Here is a 14,462-nt window from a genome sequence, read left to right on the forward strand (position 1 = left end):
GAGCTTGTCAAGTGTCATTTTAAGTACCAGCAAATGGTTGATTTGAGGCAAGAAGAACATAGTTTAAAAAAGAAAATAAATCTAGCATTTGCTTAATAATTTGCCCTTTGCAGCAACGGAATCTTATCTGACCACCCACATTCATCTGGCTGCTGACGAGGTTCTTGCTTCAATTGCAGAAGCTATTTTTGTACGTTTTGTGTCTTTTGAGGAACCAAGTGGGCCTACTTGCTTATAATGATTCATGTCTCAAAGTGCACAGGGTGTCCTAAAGCGCTACTGCGGCGGTGTGGAAAGGTGGGGGGGGGTTAAAGCAAACTATGTCCTTCAAGCACTTGGAATGCTCACATGAAGGGGGACTAGATTAAGGCACATTTTGGCATGTCTTGAATCTTTAGTCCTTCCTATGAGACACTAACCTGTCTGGATGAAAAAGCAATATTTAAAAAAATGAACAAATATACAACAGCCATCTAAGGATAGTGTAATAATATTTTATATGGGCCTTTTGCAGTGAGAGATAAACCATCTCAAAATGGTTGATTGGTTAATCTGTTTGGATTAAGTAGTTTGACTGACTTTCCATGCATTTCTTTGGTTTAGAGTTGGATAAATATTAATTCTAAGTACGAGAAAGTCCCTTTCTTTATTTCTTGTTAAGTCTCAGGATTTTAGTTTGGTTGGTTTTGGCTTCCTATTTCAGAAATTAATTTTAGCACAGAACATAACATTGCTGAAATAAACTATAGAAAGGAATTCACTACGAGATTCTCTGAGACTTTATCCTGTGGAGTTTAGTTGCCGGTGCACCAAAAGAAGTTTTAGGAGAATCTCAGCTTTAATGCAGGCCTGTGTCATGCCCTGCCATGGCATAATCCCTAGTTCCAATAAGTTACGATAAAACCCAACCATTATTTTCCTACTTGCCTCCACTTTTGCTGGTATAGGCAATTCTCTTTTGAATACAAGTACTTGTTCAAAAGATTTAAACTATGTTGAAAGAGAGGAAATTTTTTTCTTCGGAAAAAAAAATGTCTTCTTGAGAGATCCTCTTCCAAATTTTCTTTCCTCAAGGAAAGCAGTTTGTATGAATGAAGAGTAAGCATGCCTCTTCAATTGACTACAAGTGCCATCATTTAAAAACTCTTCTTGTTCATTTTTTAGATTCCCCGAAGTTGTGCATGAGTTCCTGTGGGGAGAGTCGGCGTTGCGGAAGGCATCGATGGTTGTGATGCCGTTTTTTGATATGTGGATAACAGGTTAATAACTAAAATTTATTACTTTATTCTAATTGTTTCTACATTTAACTTGAAAAGCAGTTTTGGCTACCATGTACCCCTATGTAAACCAACTTTGTCATTCAATCTGGGAGGAAAGAATGGATATGCCCTTTAGAGAGAAAAGTGTTGCGAAGGTTTTGTTTTGTTTTGCAGACCAGTTTTAATTGTAATGCCCTTAACTGAGATAACCTTATTTAAGAGAATTTCTTCCTGGCAAAGTTTATTTTCATGTAAAATTCTACCTCATGCGTCCTAATTATTTTGGCTATACAATGGGGAGAACAAAATCACAATTGTAAAAAAAAAAAATTGCAAACAACTTTTAGAGAAAGATATTGAGAGTAGCAGGCTACAGTCAAAATAAATCATAAATACCTTGACTACATATGCAAACTATCCAAGCATCTGCGATCATGCCCTCAGGGTAGCCAGCGTGGAAAAATATATAGTTTAGTTTTCCATTAGGTTTTAAATATCAAATTGGATTTTAACTTATGTCAAATTAGAGGGTAATCATCAAAATATTTTTACTTTTCTCCAAAAGTTCTCTCGATTGCTTGGCAGCGTTTTATATAATATACAGTATCCTCCTCTTTTTGGCAGCTGGCTTATTTTAGGGAGAACTAAGGTTGTTATGGGGATTTTTACTAATAAAAGAAGCATTTATAATGAATTTGGCTCTCAGGATGGTGCCTTTTTTTAATCATCCTGTGGAAATAAGTCTGTATTCAGCTGGACTCTGGCAATGGTCACGGTTTTTTTGTAGATCCTTTTTCCCCTTATCCAGTCCTCCTATGTGGTAGTGATTTGTGAGACCATCATTGTGCCCTGAGATGTTCATGTATTTCTTAAAATATTTGGTAATTGATCTCTGGCATTTTAAAAGCAAATATATGGAAATGGCCTCTAAAGTTTTATTCAGTAATTACTATTTTAAGATGTGCATATTTGTTGACAAGCATAATATCCCCCCACTTCTCCCCCCTCCCAAAAAGCCAAATAACCACTTTGATTTTTAAAAATGTGTATTACTAAAATTTTGGAAGTGGAGAGGTAGTGTTTGTTGCCAGTCATTTTATACCATTATTATTTAGGATGTTATTATTTGATGCGCACTTGACTTTTGCCACCACTCAAGTAATGATTAATTTCCTGAGGTAAAGCTTTTTTCTAAGATAGTGTTTTTCTAAGCAAAAGATCCCAGATTGACAACCCTGGATACTGTAAGCCTTTATTCATCTGCAGAGCAAGCCTGCCTTCCTGCCAATCCCACCCAGCTGTTATCCTGAAGAGACCTCTGTTGAGGTCTATACGGGACGCTGTTTCTGTGCCTTTCCTTTCAAGGCCTGTCTGAGGAAATTATTTAACTGGGTGCCAAATTTATTTGAGTGGGACTGTGAAGAGTAGCCAAGGGAGAGGGCACGCTTTTAGAAAAATGGCAACTTCCATGTAACAGTCACGCAGAGGATACTATCTTTTTCAACACTGTGCCCCTCTGAAAAACGTGCTTAAGCTGCCAGGCAACGCCTGTCTTTACTGCCTGAAGGGCTCCTACTGGCTGGGGCACCATCCACAGGAAACCCCAGAGTTGCATCCTCCAACAAAATAGCTCACTCCTTTCGTAGCACGCAAAGACACTGGGAGAATTTTAAATGTGAACGCGGAATTGTGTTTGGAATATCTCTCCTTTGTTGGCAATGGGTGCCAAAAATGACTCTGCGTGGGTTTGGTTACCATAAAAAGAAATCTCACAGAAGGAAATAACTGGCTGTTTTGTTTTTTTGCCATATGAGGATTGCTCTAATATTACATTTTTTAAGCATATCAATTGGTGGAGAAAACTGAAAATTTACTTTTAACTTTTAACATACATTTAGAAATATGAAAAATCAGATGTATCTCTGCGATGGAGAAGTAATACAGCTATAATTAACCACGTTACTGAGAAAATACAACTGAAGCTGCAGGTATACACTAGGCTATATTTGATGGGTTGTAATAATATTATTAATATTTCCCTATTAATAAGCATTTTCATACATTTAAACAATAAAACACAAGCTCTGGAATTTACCATTGTTGGTAGTTAGATTGCTCAGTAAAAGTATCACCTAACAAAAAAAGACGAACGTCATCGTCGCATCTTGGATTCAACTTTGAAAGCCTGAAGATTTTAAAAGTGAATTCTTCACTTGATTGGAAGCTGAGGAGACCAGCAGAGAGACTTTAGAATACTCCCAAATCCTGTTTGGTTTGAAAAAGACAAACATTCATGCCCAGTAATAGATCTAAGGTACACACAATTTACATGGCAGATTTTCCCCCCATTTCCAAGATAAAACAACTGTAGACAAGAGATTAATGAAAAGAGTCCACATATTTAATGGTTTAAGAATATGATCAGTATATTCCTCTACGGACCCATCACTCATGTTTTCTCCCTTCTATTTGCGTCCATATGCCTCAGAAACTGCAAGAAGGAAAGCGATTTTGTGGATAGCAGTTATTTGAAGCCTCTCCAAGGCTGTTGTTGAAGAGAAATAGTATATTCTCAGCCATGTTTAAAATCCAATGTAAAAGGTGCACGTGAAATAGGAATAACTTCCAGTTCCCTCCTAATATTCATAAGCTTTTCACTGAAGTAAAAAGTTAAACATTGAGGTTCAGAGGAAGGTAGACCAGAGGGATCCCCAGTGCTGCTGAGACCTCCAGCTCAGACACAGACAGAAGCTCTTCCTGTATGACCTGGAGTGGGGAGCATGTTTCAAGCGATCATCCAGGTTCATGATAAAATGGCAGGCTCGTCTTCAGAAATTTAAAAGGAAGAGATTTCCCTGACAGAAGCTATTTGCATAATGGAGTCAATGTATTTTTTGACCGGGCTCAAAGTTTTTAATTTTAAAATTTCCTGGATAATAAATTGGTCTGGAGGATGATCTTGCATTAGTATCAGCAAAATTGATTTTTTTAAGTAAAATAGTAAATTCGACTGTTTCTGATGAGCCTCTTTTCCTAAAATTTGAATCCCACAATTAGCTAAATGTTCTAGGTAATTTTTGTTCTGACCATGAAATATCAGCTTTTGAATCTTCTGTGTCACTTTTCTTTATCTTCTGGTTCATTCTTTAATAGCAAAATAGTATTGCCTTTGTGTGATTCTAATTTGTGCATCCTTTTTTACAGTATGTTCTTAGTGAATAAGAATTGTATATGTGTTAAGGTGTAATGGTTTTAATTTACTATGGTATACCACAGAAATTAAATGTCTGACTTATAAAGATAATACCTCATTCCTAAATGAAAATATTATACTCTATTTAATTACTAAATTTATTATTCCAATCCTGTTTTTCATAAAATTTTATGTAATTGTTTAATTTGAAGTCAGTGTTTTAAGCAAAGTTATTCTGGGTAAACCAATGAATGGGAAGTGACCTTATGCCTAATATTCACTTGTGAGCTTCTTACTTTCCCTAAAAAGGAATGCTTTTCAAAGAACAAAATAAAACGTTGTTGTCATGATAACTTGTCATGTTCTCAAAAGAAGCTGCCCTCATAATACTGTTCTTAATACTTTATATTTTTACAATATATAAATAGTTTATGCAATATACAGATTTTGAACTTTATTTAAATCATGGGTTTGTGTGATTTCTAGGAAGTGGCATGTTGAGGCCAGTTTCTCTAGTACAACCATGCGAAACTCACCTATTCTCCCAGGACCATGAAAAATTTAAGCACTGGAAATATTGAAGTCCAAGGGACAATATTTAGGGGAAAGTATTATTAAAGATGTATTATTTTAAGTTACGATAAAACTTACTAGTAGAGGTGGATGGGAGAGGCGAGACCTTGTAGGCTTGGAGGTGAGCCAAATCTGGGTTTGATTCTGTTTCTGATAGTCAACCTCCTTAAGGGTCATCCTCCACTGTCAAATAGGTCTACTAACACTTATTGCATAGGGTTGTCATGAAGAGCCAAAAAGGTAATGCATATGAAACTCTGTACCAGTGTCTGGCATATGGTAAATGTGCAATGAACAACAAGCATTATCATTGTTATTCCTAGCAATGGATCTGCATACACAGGTCAATGTCATGTAAAATACTATATATGAAAAGTAACTTAGAAATTATTCAGTTCGTGCTCTGACTCCTAGTTAAGGAAAGGCTCACAAATGTTCCCGTCGAGTTGAAAATACACTGTACTTCCATCTTAGAGGGTGTAGTCACCATTAAAAGTCTGACAGTGGTTGTGTCTACATAAACTTTAACTATTTAGTCAATTAGAGGAAAAATTCAGTCATTTTGGGTTTGACGTTGCATATTCTTGTTAGCACGGTTGCTCTGACTGACTGATGTAACTTTGCATTGCCGTATTATAAGGCCATTGCTTCTTTCAGTTTTTGTCTTATTACCTATAAAGGGATGCAGAGGGAGATCACTGTGAGGGAAAGATCCAATCCAATAGTAAAACTTTCCAGCAAAACGAAGTTAATATGCTTGTTTAGTTTTTCCAGCCACTGCTTTACAAATCTCTGGCTCTTAGCAGAAGGAACTTTTGATTACAGGTATCTTGCTACAAATATCTGGGGGCTACTGATTTCTCACCCAAAAGACTTACTGTTCCTTCAGCTCAGGTCATGATGTCTGGGTTGTGAGATTGAGCCCCGAATTGGGCTCCACTCAGCAGGGAGTCTGCTTGAGAGTCTCTCTCTCTCCCTCTGCCCCTCCTCCTCTCCACGCCCCCGCTTTTACTCTCTCTCTCTTAAAAAAAAAAAGAAAGAAAAGAAAAAGAAAAACAAAAACAAAAAGAAAAATTACCCAAAATCATGAGGTAAGAAGTACAAATTTCTTTCCTGGCCCTTCTTCTGACTCCCTGATTCTACTTCTTCAATTTAATTTAACTAGAGTTAAAAGCTGTTTAGCATCCCTGTAGAAATTTTCTGTGTATCATGCATTTCTCTTACACACAAATGGGATTATCAAATGCATCCTAGGGTGCGATGAGTTTTTTGTTGTTGTTTTTTTGTTTTTAACATTCAATTTTACTGTCTTGGGGATGAGTTCCTATATGGGTACTTATTGCTGTACTTTACTTTTTTAAACGGCTGAGTCGGCGCCGGAGCCATATTTTATCTAAGCAGTCCTTGTATGTGTGTCTGTGCACGCGTGCAGCTACCTCTGTAAAGATACATTTCCAGCAATGGACTTTCTGGGCCAGAGGATATGTGCTCTCTTACTTTGATAAGCACTGCCACATTACTTATCAGGGAAACATCTCAGTTTTTATCATAACTGATAGAGTTGAGCACGGAAGTTCGCAGAATCCTCTGGGTATGACGGTGGCCATTCGCTTATGGAAGATGAGTATTCACTTAAAATCTAATTGTTTCTAAGTTGTCACGTTTCCCTGAGTCCTTCACAACCATCTGGAGAACTCCTGGATTTGTTGTGATGTAAATTGAGATGTGCAAAAAACCCCACTATTCTCAACTTTTTAATATTTAAGGAATTAGGGGCACCTGGGTGGCTTAGTCAGTTAAGTGTCTGCCTTCGGCTCAGGTCATGATCTCAGAATCCTGGGATCAAGCCCCTTGTGGGGCTCCCTGCTCAGTGGGGAGTCTGCTTGTCCCTCTCCTCTGCCTCTCCCCCTGTTTGTGCTCTCTGTCTTTCAGATAAATAAATAAATAAATAAATAAATAAATAAATAAAATCTTTAAAAAACATTTAAGGAATTAGAACCAGGCGAATAGTGTCAAAAAATGAAGATGTTTTGATATAATAATCTTATATATTAGAAAATACTACTCTAAATTTTTAATAATTTTTTCTCTCTTAGTTGTTTTTGGACACGGTATCAGTAGAAAGTTTACTGCTTTAGCGTAGTGTATTGAGAGCAGTCACTGGTTAATCTGTTTTTTCTTCAGGGCACATTGCATTGTGAGCCCTATTATGTGCATGAATGTTAAATTGACCTTTATATACAGAAGTGTTGTGGTTTCATGGAATAATTTTTCCTAACTGTGTTTATTTTCTACCCAGGAAGCGTCAAGACAATCATGTCCATGAGAATGCTAAACCATTCAGGTAATCATTACATTTTTAAACTGTCCCCAAAATATGTTTTGTTTTTCATATTATGAAGGTTTTATAATCACTTATTTGTATATACTTCCCTGCCTTTTCCAAAGTTCTGAGACAATCTTTAATTCTTACAGCCTTTGTCTAGTTCTGCTAATCACCCGTTTTAATCTATAAAATATATCTGTATTGTATGTTAAATATGGACATATGTAAAATATATTACATATTTAAATATTTAAAATATATTTTACATATATCTGTTTGTTTTACATGTAAAATATATTTATACATATATTAATCTATAAAATATGTCCATATAGAGAAATATGTAGTACACTTTAGCATGCAAGTCATACAACTTGGTTAGAAATAGCCCTACATTTATTTTAATGAAAGCTTTTAAAAATCTTATGATTTTATAGATCATATCTATCAAAAGCTTTCTCTTAAATACTCTTCTAACCAAAATTAAGGAGTATTTAAAAGGATAACCAAAATTAAAGCATTGAAGAAATTTATGCTTATGACTTAATGCCATGTTTGAAATTAATATCCTTTAATTGTGGAACTAATGTAACAGCTATAAAAAGTATTCCTTGGAAGGGCGGCTAGGGGGCAGAGTCAGTTGAGCCTCCAGTTCTTAGTTTTATCTCAGGTTGCAATCTCAGGGTCATGAGATCAAGTCCCACATTGCACTCTGCTTTCAACATGGAGTCTGCTTGAGATTCTCTCTCCCTTTCCTTCTGCCCCTCCTGTTCATGCCCTCCCTGTCCCTAAAGTAAAGAAATACAATCTTATTTTTTAAAAAAAGTATTCCTTAGAGTAAAAATCATTTTCAATTTATCCAATGTCAGGCTGGCTATTTGGGATTGGTTTGGTTTCTAACTTGATAACTGTCATGACGATCTCTTTGTGTTTCTTTTTCTTTCAGATCATTTTATCTTAGTGAAACTGGCGATTGAACTTTACTGTAGTTGATGGGCAAAATTTCTCCCAGACTATTCTTCCCAATTTCATGCTAGTTGAAAATATTCAAATGCCATAAGAAATCTTTATAGATTTGCACTTAGCTTTTGGATGGACATTTCTACAATGGAGAGAACTGTGTTATAGCCCTGGTCCAAGGACATTACCATCTAATGCCCATAAGACTACGGGGTGGGTGTGGAAGGTTCCAAAGAGGAGGAGCACTCAGCAAGTTTGCAGACACCCTGGAACATGGAAGTAAACAAGCTCTGAAAAGCACAGCTTTGAAGACACTCCATGAGTCTGCACGGCTTTCAAGGGAACTAGCACTTAAGACCTTGTAACAAAATGGACACTGGGGACACAGGTCTAGGACAAAAAGCTACCTCAAGGTCTGGAGAAACTGATAAGGCATCAGGTAGATGGAGACAGGAACAATCGGCTGTTATTAAGATGAGCACTTTTGGCAGTCAAGAAGGACAGCGGCAACCACAAGTAGATCTTGAGCAGATCGGAGACACAGCATCAGCACAACTCTTTGGTTCTGGGAAACTGGCCTCACCTAGCGACGTGGCGCAGCAAGTCACAGAGAAGCAATACCCACCGCACCGTCCAAGTCCTTACTCATGCCAACATTCACTCTCTTTCCCTCAGCACTCATTGCCACAGGGGGTCATGCACAGCAACAAGCCACATCAGAGCCTCGAAGGCCCTCCGTGGCTTTTCCCTGGCCCTTTGCCATCTGTTGCCTCCGAGGACTTATTTTCTTTTCCTATACATGGCCACAGTGGTGGTTACCCTAGAAAAAAGATTTCAAGTCTGAACCCTGCTTATAGCCAGTACTCTCAGAAAAGTATCGAACAGTCAGAAGACGCTCACAAGAAAGAGCACAAACCCAAAAAGCCCGGCAAATACATCTGCCCCTACTGCAGCAGGGCATGTGCCAAACCAAGTGTACTGAAAAAACACATCAGGTCCCATACTGGTGAGCGGCCGTATCCATGTATACCTTGTGGTTTCTCGTTCAAGACAAAGAGCAATTTGTATAAGCACAGGAAGTCACATGCCCATGCAATTAAGGCAGGATTAGTCCCTTTCACAGAGTCAGCTGTATCTAAGTTGGACCTAGAGGCTGGTTTTATTGATGTAGAAGCAGAAATACATTCAGACGGTGAGCAGAGTACAGACACGGATGAAGAGAGCTCTTTATATGTTGAGGCTTCTGAGAAAATGAGTCCTGGCCCACCAATCCCGTTGGATATCTCCAGCAGAGGGGGCTACCATGGGTCACTGGATGAGTCACTGGGAGGCCCAATGAAAGTGCCGATTTTGATCATCCCCAAAAGTGGGATTCCTTTACCTAATGAAAGCTCTCAGTATATAGGCTCTGATATGCTACCAAATCCATCTCTAAATACTAAGCCTGATGATTCTCACACAGTGAAACAGAAACTTGCACTAAGACTGTCAGAGAAAAAAGGACAAGATTCTGAGCCATCTCTAAACCTTCTGAGCCCGCACAGTAAAGGAAGCACTGACTCCGGTTACTTTTCTCGCTCAGAAAGTGCAGAGCAGCAGATAAGCCCTCCAAACACAAACGCAAAGTCTTATGAAGAAATCATCTTTGGAAAATACTGTCGGCTTAGTCCCAGAAATACACTCAGTGTTACCACCGCAAGCCAGGAGCGTGCCACAATGGGGAGGAAGGGCATGATGGAATCATTACCTCACGTAAACACCAGGTTAGATGTCAAGATGTTTGAAGATCCTGTTTCACAGCTGATCCCAAGCAAGGGAGAAATTGACCCCGGTCAAACAAGCATGCTGAAATCCACGAAATTCAACAGCGAATCCAGACAATCCCAGACTATCCCATCATCTATCAGGAGTGAAGGAAAGCTGTTTCCTGCAAATTTCCAAGGCAGCAACCCGATTCTCTTAGAAGCTCCTGTGGACTCCTCACCCCTTATTAGAAGCAACTCGATGCCAACCTCTTCAGCAACTAATCTAAGTATTCCTCCTTCTTTGAGAGGAAGTCACTCATTTGATGAAAGGATGACTGGTTCCGATGATGTGTTCTATCCGGGGACTGTAGGAATACCCCCTCAGCGCATGTTAAGAAGACAAGCTGCATTTGAGCTGCCTTCGGTACAGGAGGGGCACATGGAGGCAGAACACCATGGCAGAATGTCAAAGAGTATGACGGGCTTATCCTTGAAGGAAAAGAAATTGATTTCTGGGGACCGGATGGGGTATGACTATGATGTCTGCCGGAAACCCTACAAGAAGTGGGAAGACAATGAGACACCAAAGCAAGGCTACAGGGACATTTCCTGCTTAAGCTCTTTAAAACATGGGGGTGAATATTTTATGGATCCCTCGGTGCCATTGCAGGGAGTGCCAACCATGTTTGGAACTACATGTGAAAATAGAAAACGCCGGAAAGAGAAGAGTGTAGGAGATGAGGAGGACACCCCCATGATTTGCAGCAGCATTGTGAGCACTCCCATGGGCATAATGACTTCAGATTATGATCCCAAATTGCAAATGCAGGAAGGAATAAGAGGTGGATTTGCCATGTCTGGACATGAGAACCCTTCTCATGGTCACTCTGAGCGCTTTGACCCCTGTCGACCCCAACTCCAATCTGGAAGCCCATCTCTTGGGTCTGAGGAGTCACCCTCGGCCACTGATTCAGACAAGATGTCAGACCTAGGGGGCAGGAAACCTCCTGGAAATGTGATTTCTGTTATTCAGCACACAAACTCACTGAGCCGACCCAATTCATTCGAAAGGTCTGAGTCCGCTGAACTGGCTGCTAGTGCACCAGAAAAAGCCTCTTCACCTTCTGAGACCTGTGACAGTGAGATTTCTGAAGCCCCGGTGAGTCCGGAGTGGGCTCCACCAGCAGACAGTGCCGAGAGTGGGGGGAAGCCCTCCCCTTCCCAGCAGGCTCAGCAGCAGTCCTACCACGCACAGCCCAGGCTGGTTCGCCAGCACAACATTCAGGTTCCTGAGATTCGCGTGACTGAGGAGCCTGATAAACCAGAGAAGGAGAAAGACACCCAGAGTAAAGAACCGGAAAAGCCTGTGGAGGAATTTCAGTGGCCCCAGAGAAGTGAGACCCTTTCCCAGCTCCCAGCTGAGAAGTTGCCACCCAAAAAGAAGCGTTTGCGACTTGCAGATATGGAGCACTCTTCAGGGGAATCCAGCTTTGAGTCCACAGGCACCGGCCTCTCCCGCAGCCCCAGTCAGGAAAGCAACTTGTCCCACAGCTCCAGTTTTTCAATGTCTTTCGAAAGAGAAGAAACCATTAAGCTTGCTGCACCTCCTAAGCAAGATGAGTTTGGGAAGCATTCAGAGTTTTTGACCGTCCCTGCCGGTTCATACTCATTGTCTGTCCCGGGTCACCACCACCAAAAGGAGATGCGGCGCTGCTCTTCCGAGCAGATGCCTTGTCCTCACCCAACTGAAGTTCCAGAAATCCGGAGCAAATCCTTTGATTATGGGAATCTGTCCCATGCTCCGGTGCCGGGGGCATCGGCCGCCACGTTATCTCCATCGCGGGAGAGGAAGAAATGCTTTCTGGTGCGGCAGGCGTCCTTCAGCGGTTCTCCGGAGATCGCCCAGGGTGAGGCTGGTGCAGATCTGAGCGTGAAGCAGGAGCAGATGGAGCACCTGCACGCCGGCCTCAGGGCCGCGTGGCACCACGCCCCCACCTCTGTGCTGCCTCCTCTCCAGGCAGAGGACCCCGGGAAGCAGATTGTGGGTCCTTGTGGCCAGCTGAGCTCAGGGCCACTCCACTTGGCCCAACAACAGATCATGCACATGGACAGTCAGGAATCTCTGAGAAATCCCTTGATACAACCGACATCCTACATCGCAAGCAAGCACTTGTCTGAACAGCCGCACTTATTTCCACATCAAGAGACAATTCCATTTTCTCCAATCCAGAATGCCTTGTTTCAGTTTCAATATCCTACCGTCTGTATGGTTCATTTACCAGCTCAGCAGCCTCCCTGGTGGCAGGCACATTTCCCACATCCCCTTGTGCAGCACCCTCAGAAGAGCTATGGCAAGCCTTCTTTCCAGGCAGAAATCCACCCCAGCTATCCCGTAGAGCATGTTGCAGAACACACTGGAAAGAAATCTGCCGATTATGCACACACGAAAGAGCAGCCTTACCCGTGTTATTCAGGAACATCAGGGCTACACTCAAAGAACATTCTTCCAAAGTTTCCATCAGACCAGAGTACCAAGTCACCCGATACTCCCTCGGAGCAGGTTCTTCAAGAAGATTTCGCCTCAGCAAATGCTGGGCCTTTACAGTCCTTACCAGGAACAGTGGTTCCGGTTAGGATCCAGACCCACGTCCCATCCTATGGGAGTGTCATGTACACAAGCATTTCTCAGATACTTGGGCAGAACAGTCCTGCAATTGTCATATGCAAAGTGGACGAGAATACTACCCAAAGAACACTGGTGACCAATGCGGCCATGCAAGGGATAGGATTCAACATTGCCCAGGTGCTGGGGCAGCATGCAGGCTTAGAAAAATACCCCATCTGGAAAGTACCTCAGACCTTACCCCTTGGCTTGGAATCCTCAATCCCCTTATGTTTACCTTCCACCTCTGACAGCGTGGCCACCCTGGGAGGTAGCAAGCGTATGCTTTCTCCAGCCAGCAGCTTAGAACTCTTCATGGAAACAAAGCAGCAGAAAAGGGTCAAAGAAGAGAAGATGTATGGACAGATTGTTGAGGAACTCAGTGCTGTGGAGCTAACCAGCTCAGACATCAAGAAGGATATGTCCCGCCCACAGAAACCCCAGCTGGTTCGACAAGGTTGTGCTTCTGAGCCAAAGGATGGCTTGCAGTCGGGGTCATCTTCCTTCTCCTCACTGTCCCCTTCCTCATCTCAAGACCATCCATCTGCCAGCATGCCCTTGAGGGAGCCATTCCCGCCCACCTCCAGGGCACCCTCTCTAGGCCAGAAGTCCAGTGGGCCTTCTGAAAGCAGAGAGTCCTCAGATGAACTAGATATTGATGAGACAGCATCTGATATGAGCATGAGCCCACAGAGCTCCTCGGTGCCGCCGGGAGACAGTCAGCTTGAAGAGCAAGGGAAGGGCCAGAAGCTGCCTGTTGGCATGCTGGTGCACATGGCCTCTGGCCCAAGTAGGAAAATGGCAAACTCAACTCTTCTTTTCACGGATGTGGCAGATTTCCAGCAGATTCTTCAGTTCCCTAGTCTGCGGACAACAACTACTGTGAGTTGGTGCTTCTTGAATTATACAAAACCCAATTACGTGCAACAGGCCACCTTCAAATCCTCGGTTTATGCTTCATGGTGCATTAGTTCCTGTAACCCAAACCCATCAGGATTGAACACCAAGACCACTCTGGCTCTTCTGAGGTCCAAGCAAAAAATCACTGCAGAAATTTATACTCTGGCTGCTATGCACAGACCTGGAACTGGCAAGCTTACATCCTCAAGTGCTTGGAAGCAGTTTGCTCAGGTAATGGATACCATTTCTAAAAGCACTGTAGTATGGGCTTGCTTGCTGAGCAGAATACATAGTGAAGGACATAAGGTCTAAAATATACAAGTGAAATGAAGGTCAGAGTTGAGGGAACCCTCCGCGACACTGATTTTCCTTCCCTAGTAAGAGAAGAAGCCACTGACCATGGACTGGGTCTTGGGAAAGTCTGTCCTTCATCCAGGTGCCACGAAATTCTACCACTGGGACCAATTCCTTTCAGTTCTTCTCCTTTCCGGCCTGTGTTAGTGACCCAGCAGATCCAATTTTCTTTTGATACGAGGAATTCAGTGGATTGTGAAATGTGGATGCAGGATGTAGAACATTGTGAATGTGGGAATGGACACTGAAAAGAAAGATCAGGAAGGAGGTGTGCAAGTGTCAGGACTGACCTTTGCAAACTTCAGAGGGCCTGTTCCCACTGACAGTACTTTTTACTAAAATTTATTTTCTCTATTTCTCTCCCCAAACTCATTTTTCCAAGTGTTTATCTGATTTGTTCCTACATGAACAATTCATATCTCACACGTAAAATTACAAGAATACTAATAGGGACACTTTGGAATTCTTGCTAAGTTAATGAAACAAATAG

The 14,462-nt window shown here is 41.5% G+C and overlaps 1 protein-coding gene across 8 annotated transcripts in view; it reads left to right on the plus strand.

Annotated features, from left to right (window-relative positions):
* HIVEP2 (HIVEP zinc finger 2) overlaps positions 1–14,462 on the plus strand; it is a 193,942-nt gene that overhangs the window by 161,404 nt on the left and 18,076 nt on the right. For all 8 annotated transcript variants that reach the window (XM_057311006.1, XM_057311002.1, XM_044386380.3 and 5 more), the window contains 3 exons: positions 1,165–1,259; positions 7,325–7,369; positions 8,298–13,849. In XM_057311006.1, the coding sequence (XP_057166989.1) occupies positions 8,681–13,849 (5,169 nt within the window). In that variant the 5' untranslated portion in view covers positions 1,165–1,259; positions 7,325–7,369; positions 8,298–8,680. The remainder of the gene's footprint in view (positions 1–1,164; positions 1,260–7,324; positions 7,370–8,297; positions 13,850–14,462) is intronic.

This window comes from Ursus arctos, unplaced genomic scaffold (assembly GCF_023065955.2).
Source record: "Ursus arctos isolate Adak ecotype North America unplaced genomic scaffold, UrsArc2.0 scaffold_13, whole genome shotgun sequence".
NCBI lineage: Eukaryota > Metazoa > Chordata > Mammalia > Carnivora > Ursidae > Ursus > Ursus arctos.